Below are 16,950 nucleotides of genomic sequence, written 5' to 3'. Positions count from 1 at the left end.
CCATGTCCTCTTTCTTCAGAGCCTGGGCTGCTAGCCTTGGCTATACACCAAATACTTTTTCTATCTAGCTCTTGAACTTGGTTTTCGCTACTTTTATTATCAGCCTAATAGGTTTGATCATCCTGTTAAGAGAGCAAGGGGCAGGGGCTGTGCCTTGTCCCCAGGGCCCTGAATAAGAACAGGGGCCCAGGCTGTGAAGAAGTGGAGGCAGCCAGTACCAGTCAGTGCTGTGGGGTCTTTATTAGTCAGATTTTTCTTACTGGTTTATTTACTGCCCAGGTGAGGCCAAGGAGAGTCCATACAGTATGGCTACTGCCACGGTCAGGAAGGCAAGCAGGCTCAGTGGGGCCAGCAGCTCCTGAGATGGGGTTTCTGGAACCTTTGCTGGGGGAAGAGTCTTGGGTCGCTTGCCTCTGCCATGGCTGGGACTCGTGTTGGTTGAGGCCAGGGATGCAGTGGCTGTGGCAGCGTATGGCCTTGGCTTGGCTGTTCCAGCAGCAGCTGGAACATCATACATGGGCTTGATGGTGCTAAAGGGCCGGGCATGTTTATCCACCCACTGCAACAGGGCCCGTGGCTTCCACTGACAGATGCTGAGCAGGGCTAGAACGTCACCTTCAGCGGTGTGTGAGTCTGTGGGTTCTTGCCCATACAGGCGGGTGTAGATGCTGCCCAGGCTGTAGCTCTTCCTTGGACCGTGCTCTGAGGAGCTGCTAGGTTGTTCCAGTGCCTTTAGGGCAGCAATACTATCCACACAGAAGGTACCATCTAGAGGACTTCTAATGCTCAGCATAGCAAGCTCTGCCTGGAGCAAGGGAAAGTCATAACGGTCGCCATTGTGTGCCACAAGACAGCAGGGCTGTGGCTGACGCTGTAGGAAGGCTTGGAGCAGGTTGGCCAAGTTGTCATCGAAGCACTGACGTCCATTTACTTGTAGCTCGGCTGTGTTCAGACCTGTGATCTCACTGGCTGCAGGGCTACAGGCTTTCCCTGGAGCAATGCACACAGAGAGCTTGTCCACCACACGGGGTGGTTTGGGCACTGGAGGTGGCTGTCCCCCAGAGATGGAGGTGTTTTCCAGGGCACGTCTGTGAACAGCCAGCAGGCACAGCTCTGTGACCTTGGGCTGAGAGAAAGGCAGGCCAGTGGCTTCCAGGTCCAAGAAGATGAGGGTCTGCATGGGACCGTGGGGCAGGGCCTGTGAGCCCATGCTGAGCCTGGGAAGGAGCATGGGGTGGATAAGTGCCAGCAAAGTCTAAAGTGAGCCAGGGCAGGGGTGGGGATAGGGTGTGGGCAAGCGCAGCTCACACCTTCCCTTCAGCCAGGCGCTAACCCAGGCCCTTTTCAGAGCAGGAACTAGAAGGCAGGGTTGTTTCCTAGTGGGCTGGGCACACTACTGTCATTTGAGGCATGAGCCCTTCCCCTAGTGCTGACCACCCTCAGGGTGAGGAAACCTTTTCTTTCCTTACCCCATACCCTCAGGGTCCACACTCACCAGAAGCAGGGCGTGAGACAAGTGTTGGTTCTGCTGCTGGCGGTGGTGGTTCAGGAAGTGAAACTGCCTGGGTCTGCACACAGGCCTGCCTCTGAACAGCGCCCGCCCAGCTAGTCATCCCAGGCCTGCCCTAGGCTCAAGCCCTCCCTCTCGCCAAGTAACCCGAAGGCCTTAGACCCCTAGCTCTGATCCTGTTGGCTGATAAAACAAGGCTAGTGCTGCCACACTGACAACCCACTGAACCCGGATTGTCTCCAGGATTCATGCGTGCCTTCAAGTCTCTACCGTGACTTTCCTTGCCTTTCCTAGTCCTTGGGACACTTTCCCGGGCCTTCCTAGGGAAGGGCTGCCTTCCCTGCTACACAACAAAGTTTTTTTTTTTTTTTTTTGCCATGGCCCCAGCCCAAAGCTATGACTCAGGGTAATTCCCGAAGAGGGGCAGGGCTTTTCCTCAAGGCAGATTAGTTACCATGGGGACCATCTCAACTCCAGCAGTGGAGATAGTTCCTAGTCTGCTCTATCCCTCCCTCTCAGCCACACAAATTGGACTCAGGAAACAAAGCAGTTGTTCTCGGCAGGAACTACAGTTTTAATCAGTGGATATGGCAGACAGTGGTGGGAGCTGGTGCCACCTTGCGGCTGGCTGCTCAGGCTCTCAGTTACAGTCCATTTCAGAGTCTTCCAAATCTGTCTCCGCACCACAGAGGTCATCCAGGGCTGCCTCTGAGACAAAAGGAAGAGGGTTCTGAGGTTAAGCCTGATGGTGTGAGGCCGGGAGGTCTCCCCATCCTCCCCTGGCAGCACAGGAACTAACCAGTCCCTTCCATGCCCAGGCTTTGCTCCCTCAGCTACTATGAGCAAAAGTGATACAAAAGCAGTTCAGACAGATATTTCTGGAAAAACCATGGCTCAGCTAGGCCAATTCAATGGACCCGATCAAAGGACAACCTAGCATACTCAAAGAACCAGAGCGGCAAGGTAATGTCCACAGTGCTCTGGTGGTGGTGGTGGTGGGGGCCCACTGAGGTCCAGCAAGGGAGCCTGACATTTCATGAGTCTCAGGCAGAGGCACTTAAAGGCTAGGACAGGGTACTCTTGCTGGCTTACCTTCACAGTCGGTCACATCAGGAAGGGCTCGAATCAGCATACTGACCCCTGGCATCACCTGATCATACTGATGTAGGACCTCTACACAATGCACAGTAAAGAGCTTGTCCTTCTGAGATAGGCTATGCAGCAGCAGCACAGTGTCCCGCAGACAGCGTATTGTCTGTTTCTGCTGGTGAGTCCTTGGACCCCCTGCCCGCCGCACAGTCAGCCACTGTCTGTGCAACATAACGGTGAGCACTCTGACCGCCTGGGTAAGAGAGGGCACAGACTGAGTCTAAGGACTTATGCAACCTAGCCACTTCAGGGAAGCAGGACTGCCCTTACCCAAATGAGCTACCACATTGTTGGCCCCTGGCCACTCACCTCTACGTTGCATTGGCAGTCAGAACCAATGCCTGGGGAGGAAGGGCTCTGCACACTCAGCTTGGCCAAGAGCCATACCACCTGGAATGAGAAGAGATGGTTCGTCACTTGTAGAACGGACACTTGTCACCAGGGCTTTTGCAGGCATTTCTAAGAAGCTCTAGCTACTTCTCCAACTGCTTGTTTACACAAGTGGGGGCTGAGTAGTGGTGGTTTGAGGCTTTCAGATCTGAGTCTCATCAACAGCTTACCTACTTCTGGGGCCAGGATCAGGTCGCAAAACCCAGGCAGCATTATCAGGCAACTCTGCTGAGCTCATTGTAACCCTGGGTACATTTGTATTGCATCTGTGTGAGGAACCCTAAATCTTACCTGTTGCTGTTGGACAAACTAATCAAAATTAAGTGTAGCTCCCGTTTTCCCCAGGAGGAAAGGAGAGACCCTCGGCTCTGAGGGAGGGGGTGAAGGATGCACATCTTACCTCTTGTTCCAGCTGAAGCCATTGTGTCTCTGAGGCCACTTTGTCAGGCCTTGACGTGATGTACATGTACAGCCTCAGGAGTAGGCAGCCCTCTGAAAAGGATGCCCGGCCTTACTCAGAGTCTCCCTTTTCCCTGCAGCCTGGGGTCCAAGTGCAGAAGCCATTGAGAGGCTCTGAACCTGTCCCTGTGCCAATCCCTCCCTCCCATTACAGCAAAGATGAGACGAGCTGGTCTGCTTTACCTGAGTGGGAGCACAGCTGCTGTGCAAGGCTGTCATGGTCCACCAGAACGGAGAGCAGCTCAACAGCCAGCAGTACACATGGCAGTGGCGGCTCTGAGCGGAGGCATTGTGGCAACATCCGCAGCACACAGGAGAACCTGAATGATGGGCACAGTTATGACCCTCTCCAAAAGGACCTTAATGAAGTGAGACATGGGTTCAAATGCTGGCTTGACCATGGCCTACTTGCTTCACGATCATCACAGGTAGACCGGTATTAACCTTTACTACAGGACTGCCATGACTTGAAAATGACAGGCCCTCAGTGGGGGGTACGTGCCTATCATCTCAGCACTTGGGAGCCAGAGGCAGGATCCACCACACAGTGAGTTGAAGCATGCCACCAGAGTCTCACCACCATATCACAACCCCTCATTCACCCTAAAAAAAACGACAGGCCTTTACATGGCTTTGTACCAAGTAAATGGGACAGGACTCCCTGGATATGGGCTGCATGACCAACCCTTAGGCCTCTTCCTGCATCCGCTCTCAAACAGATGCAGATCCGTATCTTCCGCATGAGAAACATTCTTTGTCTAATACACAGGATGGGCTCTCAGAGTAACAGGCATGACCTGGCGACAGCTTTGTCTCATGAGGTCACTCACAGAACAAGGAAATCCATTTTTCTCCACTTGTCAGAAAACACTGGTCTCTGTTATCAGTATGAAAAGGCACCCATGGGGCATGTAGTATGTGGGTGCATGCACACTCAACACACATAGAGAAAGGTGCAGGGGGAGGGAGGGAATATGAGTGTTACTTCCCCCTCAGGCCTCAGAGACAGGGATGGCTGCAGCCACGGAACCGGGTCCCAAGGCTAGATTTGCTCTATCCACACTACCTACATCAGCACGAGGGGGAACTGGTAGGTGTGAGAGAGGCCACCTAAAAGACTCTGAGGCTGTATGTATGTAGCAATTTGTACGTGTATGGTGTCTCAGCACAGAGCATGGAGATGGAGACTGTCCATCACTGTGACATGGGGAAGCAAAGGCTTAATACCAGGGGTAAACCTGGTTTACAGCACATTATTTTTTTTTTTCTATGTGCATTGGTGTTTGCCTGCACGCATATCTGTATAAAGATGTTTGACCCCCCCTGAAACTTGAGTCTCAAAGAGTTGTGAGCTGCCATGCTAGGAACTGAACCCTGGACCTCTGTAAGAACAAGTACTCTTTGTTTGTTTGCCTGGTTTTGGTTTTTTGAGACAGGGTTTCTCTGTGTAGCCTTTGCTGGCCTAACTCGGCGCTACACCTGCCTCTACCTCTGGAGTGCTGGGATTAAAGATGGGCACCACCACCACCCTGCGCAGCTAGTGCTCTTAACCACTGAGTCATCTCTCCAACTCCTGTTTTTCAGAATATTCTAGAAACAGGGAGAGAATAGGCATTCTTTAGTTGCCAGGTACTGTGGATCTCTGGGGAAAAGCGTTTAACTTAGTTGCTCTCTGGCCTAACTACACCTACCCAGCCTAGCTCGAGAGAGTGTTGTCTTTTCCTCCCATGGCTGTGAGGCCTTCTTTTACAGGGTTATGCCAGACAAGGGAGTGCACACCTGTATTCCCAGGACTCAGGAAGCAGCGGCGGGTAGATCTATGTACTAGGCCAGACTAGTCTACATAGTGAGTTCCAGGCCAAGTAGGGAGGGCTAAGTATTGATACCCTGTCTCAAAAGGTAAACAGATAGTACCAGTACACAGAAGTTTCAGGGTTCTCAAGCCTGGAAGGCAATGACACTGAGCAGACTACAAGTTTTCACCAGAAGGTGAAGAAGCTGTACAGTTCATCTCAAGCACATAAATATGATGAAATCTGCAGAGCAGTGTTTTGTGGGGGGGCTGTGTCTAAAAGCAATGAAACTGTCCTAACCAGTTCCCTATGGCATTTTAAACAAGTTTTCCTACTTCAACGTAGGGTTTATTTAACGAACACCGACTGAGCATTTAGACTAAGCCCGGCTCTGTGTGAAGTAGAGTGTACACTCACCCGAGCCACTGAATGAAGCACTTGTATCTGACCTACCCATTCCACAAGAGTTCTGAATACCCTGTAGGTCAACAGAACAGGAACAGGGCGTGGAGGGGGGGGGAAGGTGGTGGTGGTGGTGGTGTGGTGTCTGCTAACAGAACTGGGAAGCATGGTTTCTGGTACTCATTAAGAACACAGGAAATAGGCAACTAGCCAATATAAGTCAGGCCTGTGGATGGCAATACTGCCCCTATGTATTGTTTACACTGCACTGAAGTGCTGTGTTCAGTTTTATACAGCACTTTAGGATAAATAGAACTGGCCAGAAAATATTATGTGCAAACATGATCCAGAAGCACCTTCAAGAAATTTGGGTGGGCAGTGGTGGTGCACACCTTTAATCCCAGCACTTAGGAGACAGAGACAGGCAAATCTCTGAGTTCAAGGCCAGCCTGATTTCATGATGACAAACCCTGTCTCAAACAACCAAAAAAAAAAAAAAAAAAAAAAAAAAAAATGTTGAGCTCAAAAGACTTTGTTTTTTTGAGACAGAGTTTCACTGTACAGCTCTAGCTGGTCTCAAACTCGAAGATCCACCTGACTCTGCCTCCCAAGTGCTGGACTAAAGGCATGCACCATGATGCGTAGCAGACACTCGGCAGCTGTATTATTGTAACATAAGAATTGGCCTCTTGCTGGGAAGTGGTGGCACAGGCTTTTAATCCCAGTACTCAGGAGGCAGAAGAAGCAGATGGATCTCTGGTTTACAGACAGGCTCCAAAAGCTACATAGGGAAACCCTGTCTCAAAAACAAAAACAAATAAAAAGAATTAGCCTCTAACAAACATGCTTTGAGAGAAACAAATGGATGGCTGGATGGAGGGGCAGGCAGGACAGGGTTTATAATTCACCCTATCTTGCCACTGATGATCTCAACTCCCATGTTAGGAATTTATAATCTTTTTCTAAAGATTTATGTACTAATTTATGTGTATGAAAGCTTTGCCTATATGCATGTACGTGCACCACATGTATGCCTACTGGTTGTGAGCTACTATGTGGGTACTGGGAAACTGAACCCAGGTCCTCTGCAAGAAAAACAAGAGCTCTTAGTTGCTGTCTCTCCAGCACCCTAAATTAGTAATTTGTAACAACTGTTCTTTGTGTGTGTGTGAGAGAGAGAGCTAGATTCACTATACTATCACTTTCAACAAACTCCTCTTAAGAAGCAAGTGACCTGTGACTGATAATACAGGTGGATACAAGGTTGACAGATTCCCAGCAAGGTCAGCTCATGGCTGTACACACTCCTGGTAGGTACTTTCTGCTTCCTTACAGAACTCTACACAAATTATGTTGTGACATGTTCTTCATCTGACCCACGTGTCAGGTTCAAAGGCCTCTTAACTGAGCCTTTGTTGGGGGCGGGACAATTATGATAGTCTTATTGCATGTGTTTGCTTACTTGGCCCCCTTCCCATTGTTTCAACTCCCTCAATCAAGCCATAGCTGAGTAACAGAATTAAGATGTGAACAAAGTGCAAGAGCCACAGGTTAGACCTCGAGAGGTCAGGGCAGACCCCTAGGGAATCATGTCTCCTGTGAGTCTTTATACCTGGGCAAGAAATCAGAGGAAGCGTTTTCCGCTAATTTCACCAAAACTTTGAGGCACTGGCTCAGGACACGGGCTTGAAAATGACCTGATGCTGTAGAAGAGAAAGCCACCAGTTGAAGAAGCATCTTCAATAGTGGATGCTGTTCTTGGTCATGAGCATCCTCCCTGGAGGCTGAGGTCGGATCTGCACAAGTCTGAACTGGGTTTCCTTCCCTGGCAGCAGCATCTGTCCCCAAGCCTGACAGTAACAGGCAGACGACTGCTCCACTGTGGCACACCAGGTGCTGAAGGACACTAAGTGAAGTCACAGAGAAGCTTTCCAGGTGATAAACTGAGTCCTCCAGGCTAGTCTCTACCCCAGAGCTCACACAGGAAGTATGTGTCGGAGAGTCCTCGGGCGCCACACTCTTCTTAGCTGGGGCTAAATCTTGTAGAGCCTGGCAGTGTAAGCCAATAAAAAACTGTACAAGCGGTAGGAGGTGTACAGCTCCAGGGAGCTCGCAGAGAGGGAAGACTCTTCCGCTTCCCTTTGCTAGGTCTCCATCACGTGAGCTCTCACTCCTGGCGACCAGATTTAATCCAGTGAATGCCAAGTTCTGGGCTTCTCTCAGGGTACAGGGAGAAAATGACCCATCACGGGAACTGATGGTCCTGAGGCCTGAAATCCCAGCCAAGGTGCTGGAAACAAAAGAAAATAGATAGGTCAAGGACCCAAAATTGCCTATCTGCCAAGTTCTCATGCCATTAATCTCCCATGTTGGCCAACCAAAAAAGGCATATACTTCATGGAGACTGTTTCCCAAACAAGCTTCTCAGGAGTGTCAAGCTTACCTACTGAGCCCTGGTGGCTGCAAGAGGGTGCCAGTAGGAACCTCAGAACAACTGCTCAGGAGGTGACAAAGACCTAGAGATGACCCTGGGGCCAGAGGTTGCTTCAGGAGCAGATTGATCAAAATAGAACCTGCAAAAGATAAGGTGACTCCAGAATGTTCTGACATGGGAGAGTTCTTTCCTCCCTCCTTTTGTTTTTTCCTCTTTGGCTTTTCGAGACAAGATTTCTCTGTGTAGCCCTGACCTGGAACTTGCCTCAAAGTCAGACTGCCTGCCTCTTCCTCCTGAGTGCTGGGATTAAAGGCGTGGGCCACCACTTGCCTGCCCTGCTCTTCCTTTGGTTCCCCCCCCCCCCAAGACAGAGTCTCACCATGTTGCCTTTTCTGCCGTGAACTCATGATCTTCTTGCCTCAGCCTCTAAGGTGCTGGGATTATAGGCCTATATTGTCAAGCCTGACTACTGGAGATCTTTTCTACGTCCTTAGGAGAAAGGAGTGAAGGACCTTTAGATAACCATCCTTTAAGCTACTAAGCTCTGTTATGATGCTTGTGGGGTACAGAAGGCTTTGGATTCTGTTCTTAACCTTTTTTTTTTTTTTTTTAATGTTTCTTCCCTTTACATAACTCTACCCCAAAATAGTTATATGTTTTTTTAAGTATACAGATGCTTGCCTGCAAACTAGGAAAGGGTGTCATATCATGAGCTGCCATGTGGGCACTGGGAATTGAACCCAGGACCTATGAAGAGCAGCCAGTGCTCTTAATTACTCAGCCATCTCTCCAGCCCCCTTTCCTTCCTTCCTTATATTTTTAAACTATTTATTTATGTATGAGTGCTGTATTTGCATGTATGCCCTTAAGCCAGAAAAGGGGATCAGATCCCACTAGGGATGCTTGTGAGCTGGAAACTGAACTCAGGATCTTTGGAAAAACAGCCAGTGCTCTTAACCACTGAGCCATCTCTCCATCCCCCACCCCTCACCCCCTTTTTAAAAAATGTCTTTTTTCCTTCCTTCCTTCCTTCCTTCCTTCCTTCCTTCCTTCCTTCCTTCCCTCCCTCTCTTTCTTTCTTCCTTTATAGTCTCACTGTAGTTATAGCTTGCCTGGAACTCACTACATAGATCAAACTGGCCTCAAGCTCATAGACAGCCCCCTGCCTTTACTTCCAGAGTATTAGGATTAAGGACACCACATCTAACTAAAATTAATTATATTTATTTTATTTTATGGGCATGGGGGAAGTGTGCCACAGTGCACATGTGGAGGTCAGAAGAAAACTTTTGGGAACTGGTCCCTCCTTTTATCACAGGGGATCCCAGGGATTGCACTCAGGTTGTCAGGCCTGAGGAGACACCTTTAAGCCATCTCACCAGATCATGCTGTTGTGGTTTTTTTGTTGTTTTCCTCCTCCCTCCCTCTCTCTCTTTCTCTCTCTTTCTCTAAAGACAGGGTTTCACTGTATAGCCCTGGCTGTCCTGGAACTCACGTTGTAGACCAGGCTGGCCTCGAACTCAGAGATTGCCTGTCTTTGCCTCCCAAGTGTTAGGATTAAAGGCCTGGGCTACCACTGCCCAGCTCCTTTCTTTTTTTTTCTTCCCAAGACAGGGTTGCTCTGTGCAGCTCTGGAACTTGCTCTGTAAACCAGGCTGGCCTTGAACACACAGAGATCCGCCTGCCTCTGCCTCCTGAGTGCTAGGATTAAATGTGTGCACCACCACCCAGCTTTGTTCTTCTTTGTAAGTTGCACTCTAAAGGACTGCCTGGGATGGGATTTTCAGACAGCTCCCCTAGGCAATACTGGGCATCACAGAAGAAAATGGCAGCTATGAAGACTTCTACAGAAAAGCAGGTATTCTGGTACCTTGAGTGTTTGATCTCTGTGTCCAGCTATCAGCAAGAATTTTCTGCTGAACATCTTGCTTCATGGGGTTATCTCTTAGATTTTGGGTTTTATTATCTGAAACTAGAAAAAAATATGAATCAAAAGCTGAACATAAAAGAACAGGTGTTCCAGAAACTCTTACACATAATATTTAAAAGACTGGATACTCTCTTCTTCAAATTTAGTCAAAACCAGAGCCAAAGTACCTCCTGATCCCTAAAAAGAAAATTTGTTTGCCTCACTATAAATGAATTGATTTAGTGAAAACAGCAATCACTAACTTTATACAAAGGAGCCCATTAGTTTCATAGAGCAATCCTACAATTAGAGATCATAATAGCTATTTTATGTATAAAGAACTGAAGCACAGAGGTAATACACTTTCCCAGATCACATAAGCTAGTAAGTAGAGTGGCTGGGACCTATACCCAGATTGCTGTGCTCTGCCTGCTTGCAATAGGCAGAATCCTGCTCTTGCCTAGAGTGTGGTGCCCTGCTAGTTGCAGACACCAAAAATGTGGTTGCAGTTTCTTAGGACAGCAGTGGCAGTGATTAAAAGGCTGATGGTGGGAGAGGGGCAAAGTATCTCATTATACAATACAGTAACACAGTAGACTCTCAGAGCCACCTTAAAAGACTCCACACTCAAGAGGCAGAGGCAGATGTGTATCTGTAAGGCTAAGGCCAGCATGGTCTACTGAGCAAGTTCCAAGACAGCCAGGACTACACAGAGAAACACTGGAAAAACAAAACAAAAAAACAACAAAGACTCTCCAACCTCAATATAGTCTCCATGTGTCAAACTGCTAATGCACAGAAATTTTGAAAAAGAAAGTAAATATTACTGTTTAGGTGACTAGTAGGGCCAGTCCATTATACAGCAATTGATTACTAATAGTTTGACTTACCCTCTTGTTCCACCAGAAATCTGAATCCTGCCTCGGTCTGGCAGGGATGGGAGAGTGGCATGTTAGCACTAAAAGACTCCTTTGTAGGGAAAGTTGATTTTCCGACATGTGGAGAGCATGCGTCTGACTTTATAACCACAGCAGAGCCTTTCCTAGGACTGGAAAGAGTTAACAATAAGAGCAGAGTTATGGCTCTGTTAAAAACCACTTAAAATACCTGGTTAGAAAATGTCTAACATAAACTTCATGTCTAGACATTTTGACTAGAGGTTTTATATATTATGGATATGTTAGTCTGTGTTGAAGGTAGCATTTATTTTCATATTCTCGTAGGCATCCAAAACTACCGGCTGTTAGTCTTTACTCCAATTCCACAATATGAAAAAGAAAAAAAAAAAAAAGGTTTTAAAAGAACAACCCAATTTTTAGTAATCAGTGCGTGGATCCAAAAATTTCCAAAAGAGTCTATCTTGGGGCTGGAGAGAGCTCAGCATTAAGAGTGAAAACCACTCTTGCAGAGAACCTAAGTTCTGTTCCTGGTACCCATGTCTAGCAGCTCATAAATGTCTATAACTCCAGTTCTAGGGAACCCAATGCCCTCTTCTGGCCTCTGCAGGTACTTGCATTCACAAATGCATACTCATACACAAACATATACAGATGTACATAATTTAAAAAAAAAACTTTAAAAACACAAAGAGGGCCTATTAGCAAGTGTATTATACAACACCCAGGCCTTCTTCCTATGACTGATGGGTAAAGAGGTAAGGACAGACTTCCTCATCTCTCCTGTCTCACCTGAAGCATGCAAGGCAAGGCAAGGCAAGTTCATTGTCACACTCTGCCCAACATGACCAAAGACAGGAGAATGTTCCATACCAGAAAGAGTTCAAATTTCAAGGCTGATACTGACACATGACTGCTGTGGGAGGCAGAGGGCAGGACACAGATCATTAACAAGCTGAGTGCATCTGGCAGCAAGGGAGGGGCTGTAAGACAAAGGCCCAGATAGCAAATGAGAAAAAATATTTTAATCAGCCAGAACTAAAATACATTCATGCTTCTTTCTTTCTTTTTTTTTATTTGGTGGTGGTGGGGGTTATTAGATAAATTACAAGAAAGTGAAGGCTGGTCTGTTTTCAAAATTTGAAGGCAGGCCTTCCCATACCATAGACTGGGAAAGTGAGGAAACCAGCTGAGCACTCATCTCTCTGCTTCCTGATCTGCTCAGCTGTGAGTTCCTGCTGTCATGCCTTCCCCAACATGAGAGAGTGTACTCCCTGAATGGTAAGCCAAAGCAAACCTTTTTTCCCTTTAAAAAAAAAAAAAACCAGAAATTATCTTTCCGTTATTAGTGCCCCACTCAGGATAAGCACTCCTGGAATGAGAACATTTATACTGAATGGCTCAGACCATTTAGCCTCATCCAGCCACCTTTGCATCCTTCAGGAAAGAGGGCCTCAGAAAAATGCCTGTCATTCAAAACCACCCAGATAATCAGGCTTTTTGCAAAACAATGCCAAACTAAACTAACCGGCCAGCACCCTCCTTACCTGACATGGGAAATGGAGGGAGCAGCTAGTTTATTTGTTCGTTCATTGCTCTGAAGCTTTGTCCTTAATTCATTCATTTCTGCATCTTTAAACTGGAGTTCAGACTGCAATGATTGAAGCTGAAAAAGCCAAAGATATTTGTAGTAGCACTATAATGCACATACTCCAAAATGTATCTTTAATCCCTTGCTGGAGCAGAGCTGCTATTACCCTGAAGCTGGAAAACCCTCTCCTGCCAGAGTAGAGCTGTCATACTGAGGAAGCCTTTCCCTGGAGCAGGGCTGTAAGCTGCTATGCTTACTATGACCTGGGGTATTCGGTGGCTCCCGAGTGCCAGAATACTTTCCCATCCATGCTGTAATGCTTACAGGTAGATACTGGATACTACCATTTCCTTTTCTTTTTTGGGTTTTTGAGACAGGTCTCTCTGTAGCTTTGGAGTCTGTCCTGGAACTAGCCCTGTAGACCGGGCTGGTCTCAAACTCACAGAGATCTGTCTGCATCTGCCTCCGGAGTGCTGGGATTAAAGGTCTGTGCCACCACTGTCCAGGCCAGGAATACTACCATTTTCTTTGCAGAACATAACCTCCCTTTCCTACCTCTGACTGGAATATAAATGACAGTCATCCTTTGGTTTTAGAACTAGTCTAGAAACAGGTACCTGGCTTAATACCAGTCAGCTGCTTCTTTAAAAATCTTAAGTTAGAGATGAGGGAACCTCCGCCCTCTTCCTTCCTTCCTTCCTGCTTTTCTCCCTTCCTTCCTTCCTTTCTCTTGTTTGCTTATTTGGCTTTTTGAACAGGATCTCACCATATAGCCCAAGCTGGTCTTGGACTTATAGTCCAAGTATCATACCAGCCTCCTAAATACTAGTATTACAAACATGTATTCACGATGCCTGGCTGAGGAAGCCCACGTCTTAACTATGCTCTGGAGTTTTGAAATGTATGTACATGAGCTTGGGAGTCAGAACACACTACTGACAGAACAGTGAGTCTCTATAACAGAGGATCAAAACATATCCTGGTAAGGTTAAGTCATTTGAAGCCCTAGCACATCTCTGTCTTCTTCGACTTGAATATGGTGCCAATATATTTCCTTTTTGGTAAGCCAAGAGACTGAATTTCTTATCTACCAAAGCCCTAATTCAAGCCTATTCCTAAAAACTAAAGTTAGTGATATTTTTCCTGCCAAGACTAACAACCACAGCAAAGCAGAGTTTCATCTTAGTCCTTTTCCAAACCAAATGCAGACCTGGGAAGGAAGGTACATGCCATTTAATAAGTGCAGGACAAATGGTGGTTGAATATTTCCAGGCAACACTGGTTATTGCTTCTACTTTGTTTCATTTTTTTAAGAGACATTGTCTCACTATGGAGCCTTAACTGGCCTAGCATTCACTATATAGACTAAACTGACCTAGAGCTCATGGAGATCCATCTACCTCTACCTCCTGTGATTAGAGGCACGCCCCACCACACCCAGCCTTGGTTATTGCTTCTATTGGAATTTAGTGACTAGGCAAAACTACTGTCCATAGCATGCAAAACAAATTATCTGGGTCACCTTTTTAAAGAACTCCTTTTCTTTTTCACTGAGTGCTTGAGTCTTTTCTTGCTCAAGAAGGAAATGTGATCTTCTCTGTTCTTCTAGAACGGATTCTGTCTGATGCAGTGAGTCACGCAAAATTTTAATTTCTCCATTCTTAATTAGGACTTCTTCTTCCATTGCTTTCAGCTGTAAATTATGTCCAACCAGTTGGCATTCAGCAAGAACAGTTTCAGAATACCCTTGCCACACATATATGGATTCTTTCAACTTTGTTTAACACTATGGGCCACACACTCCAGAACTAACATTCCCACAGATGGCCATATGAAAGATGACTGATGGCTCACAAACTAATGAAATAGCAACCACTATGAGGATGTGTTCCTCAAATAAAGATACAGGTGATGGGAGCTAAAAGTACTTACTGCTCTTGCAGAGGACCCAATACCCTCTGACCATTATGGGCACTTGCATGCATGTGGTGCATGTAAACTCACATAGGCTTACATGCATACACAGAGCAAATAAAAAATTCAGACATTCTTCCCCCAGTCTTTCATTTCAGGGGGATGAATCTACATTCTTGTTTTAAAACTTTTATATTTTTTTACACAATGCTTTTTAATACCTAAATGAATGAATTAGCTACAAATACAAGAAGTTAGGGCTGGAAGTATAGCTTAGCAGTAGAGCACCCCTGTTTATAGCATGTGTAAAGGTGAAGTCCTGGGTTCAATTCTCAGCATTAGACCAAATGAACAAGGTAAGAAACCTCATAAGTTACATACCTTTTCTTTAAGTTCTTTGTATTGTGTCTGAAGTACTTCTAATTCAAAATTATCTTTAACTGGAGCATTTTCTCTGTTTTTCCTCATAGGACTATTTGATAACCCATCTAATTGGCGAACCTTATGAGCACCTGTACAAAAAAGTTTCCATTAAGTTGAGCATGGTGGCACAGAACTGTAATCCCAGCACTTGGGAGGCTGAGGCAGGGGGATCTCAGGTTCAAGGCTAGCCTAATGATAGAGTGAGAATGTCTTGGGGGGAAAAAAGTTCCATATATACTTCAGGATTCAGTATGTACCCCCCTTTGTCATAAAATGCTTATCTTGAAAGTCAACTTAAGAACCAGTAAACAATACTTTCCAATCTCAGAGCATGATGTAAACTCAAAGGATTCTTATGAAATAGCATGTCTGAATACTCTCCCTTTGCACCTAATTTCAAGAGTTAATGGCTGAGCTATTACTGGCTATTACTATGATGTATCATTAATATTTACTGCAATATGCTAGGCATAGGATCTGCTAGTCTTTAAAGACACAATGGTGAACAAAAATTCCACGGGGGAGGTAGGGCTTCAAGGATGGATTCAGGTAAAGTCATGTAGGGCCAAGGAAAGAGGAGGAGTTGCCTGTGCCACTGGGTGAAGAGCGGTGCTAACCATTGCCATAGAAAATCTCTGGTCAGCAATGAATGTTTTCTAATGCCTGCTTTTCAGGCAATATTGCTGGAGAGATGGAGGTCTACGTTTCCAGGAATAATCCCATTTTTCAGATGCTTTAGGTGTTAAGTACAGATGCAAAGGGGCCATCAGATCCTCCTGACAATTCATGAGATTTCACTTTGTAAGTAAAATGTAAACTCTAGGAAACTTTTGGTATTTCTTGCTCATTGCCTGTGGCTGTTGCCATTCCTAACCTTTGGGTAACTAGTATAGATTACTGGTTGTATAAGAATCATTTCTTGGGGGCTGGAGAGATGGCTCAGAGGTTAAGAGCACTGGCTGTTCTTCCAAAGGTCCGGAGTTCAATTTCCAGCAACCACATGGTGGCTCACAACCATCTGTAATGAGATCTGGTACCCTCTTCCGGCCTGCAGGCACACATGCAGGCAGAACACTGTATGCATAATTAATAAATAAAACTTAAAATAATTTCTTGCCTCTGTCAGATGCTTCCTATGCTCATGTTGTCCAAGGGTTACAGTGAGCTGCATAAATCCTCTCACATGGGTTATGACAGTCCTGATGTGGTCGTAGTCATGTTTCAAGGAAAATAAATAATAATCTAGCTATCTATATTTCAAAACCGGGTATGCGAGGCCTTTTGGCATTCTGAATGTTTTACCACCAAATCAAAGGGCCGCTTGAAACAGAACCGCGCTTCGATGGGGGTCCTTCTTTATAAAGAGAAAGGGAAGCGGTGCAAGACACCAGTGCCAACGCCACCGCGTTGAAGAGGTATGCACCACCCCCGGGGAAAGGCCCCCCATAAGCACTCACTGGACAGGTTCCGAGGCGCGACCGGACACTGGCTCAGGGCCTGTGACGCGAGGATGTCGAGTTCCTCTAGGTCGTCCGCGGTGAACTCCGCGTGCGCGCCGAATGGGTCTTCGGGGTCCGGGTCCGCAGTCTCAGAGAAGCTCCGGGCCCGCTTGCTCGGAGCGCTGTCGAAGGCCCGCGATAGACCAGGGAGAGGCGCCGGGCCGCCGCTCTGCTTCCTGTGGCTGTTCGGTGCGGGTGTCCCAGCCATGACTCCTTCGGTCCGCAGCGTCCGAGGACGCCAGGCACAGCCCAGTCCGCGGAAAGCCCGACTTGGCCCAACCGCTCGCGCGCCGCCGCTCACTTCAGCTACTAGCGTCTCCCCAGCCTACGGGCCAATCAGCTGTCAGCTAGCGGGCGCAGATGGATGACGTATACTGAGCGCGCTGTTACACCTGACAGGTTCCTGCCGTCTGGACTCAGTCCGGCTAAGTCGCGGGTTGTGCCTGGGCTCTGTGCAGTGCTAACGGGGCTATCGGGGATCGAGGAGCGTCCGCACCTGTGGCTGTCCCCCCGGTATTGCGCAGAATGCAGGGCATTAGAGGAGCAGTTCGCCTTGAGTCGAGACAGGCAGCCTTCAGGAG

General features: G+C 47.1%; 2 protein-coding genes across 2 annotated transcripts; both read right to left on the bottom strand.

The window, feature by feature from the left end:
* Positions 1 to 221: 221 nt before the first annotated feature.
* Positions 222 to 1,917, bottom strand: Trex1 (three prime repair exonuclease 1). Its single transcript, XM_051203875.1, has 2 exons — positions 1,496 to 1,917; positions 222 to 1,217 (listed from the first exon to the last, which is right to left on the bottom strand). Exon 2 carries the CDS (start codon positions 1,208 to 1,210, stop codon positions 269 to 271), a length of 942 nt encoding a protein of 313 aa, XP_051059832.1. The 5' UTR covers positions 1,211 to 1,217; positions 1,496 to 1,917; the 3' UTR covers positions 222 to 268.
* A 143-nt stretch (positions 1,918 to 2,060) lies between these two features.
* Positions 2,061 to 16,713, bottom strand: Atrip (ATR interacting protein). The gene is made up of 13 exons (XM_051203799.1): positions 16,328 to 16,713; positions 14,829 to 14,959; positions 14,056 to 14,226; positions 12,490 to 12,608; positions 10,937 to 11,094; positions 10,008 to 10,109; positions 8,147 to 8,276; positions 7,316 to 7,993; positions 3,692 to 3,828; positions 3,450 to 3,541; positions 2,969 to 3,049; positions 2,603 to 2,852; positions 2,061 to 2,218 (listed from the first exon to the last, which is right to left on the bottom strand). The coding sequence occupies exons 1-13, from the start codon at positions 16,575 to 16,577 to the stop codon at positions 2,151 to 2,153; spliced, it is 2,367 nt and encodes a 788-aa protein (XP_051059756.1). The 5' UTR covers positions 16,578 to 16,713; the 3' UTR covers positions 2,061 to 2,150.
* Between the last annotated feature and the right edge of the window lie 237 nt (positions 16,714 to 16,950).

Source organism: Phodopus roborovskii, unplaced genomic scaffold (assembly GCF_943737965.1).
Source record: "Phodopus roborovskii unplaced genomic scaffold, PHOROB, whole genome shotgun sequence".
Classification (NCBI taxonomy): domain Eukaryota; kingdom Metazoa; phylum Chordata; class Mammalia; order Rodentia; family Cricetidae; genus Phodopus; species Phodopus roborovskii.
The sequence above is the reverse complement of the archived record's forward strand: the minus strand, read 5'-3'. Positions and strand labels throughout refer to the sequence as shown.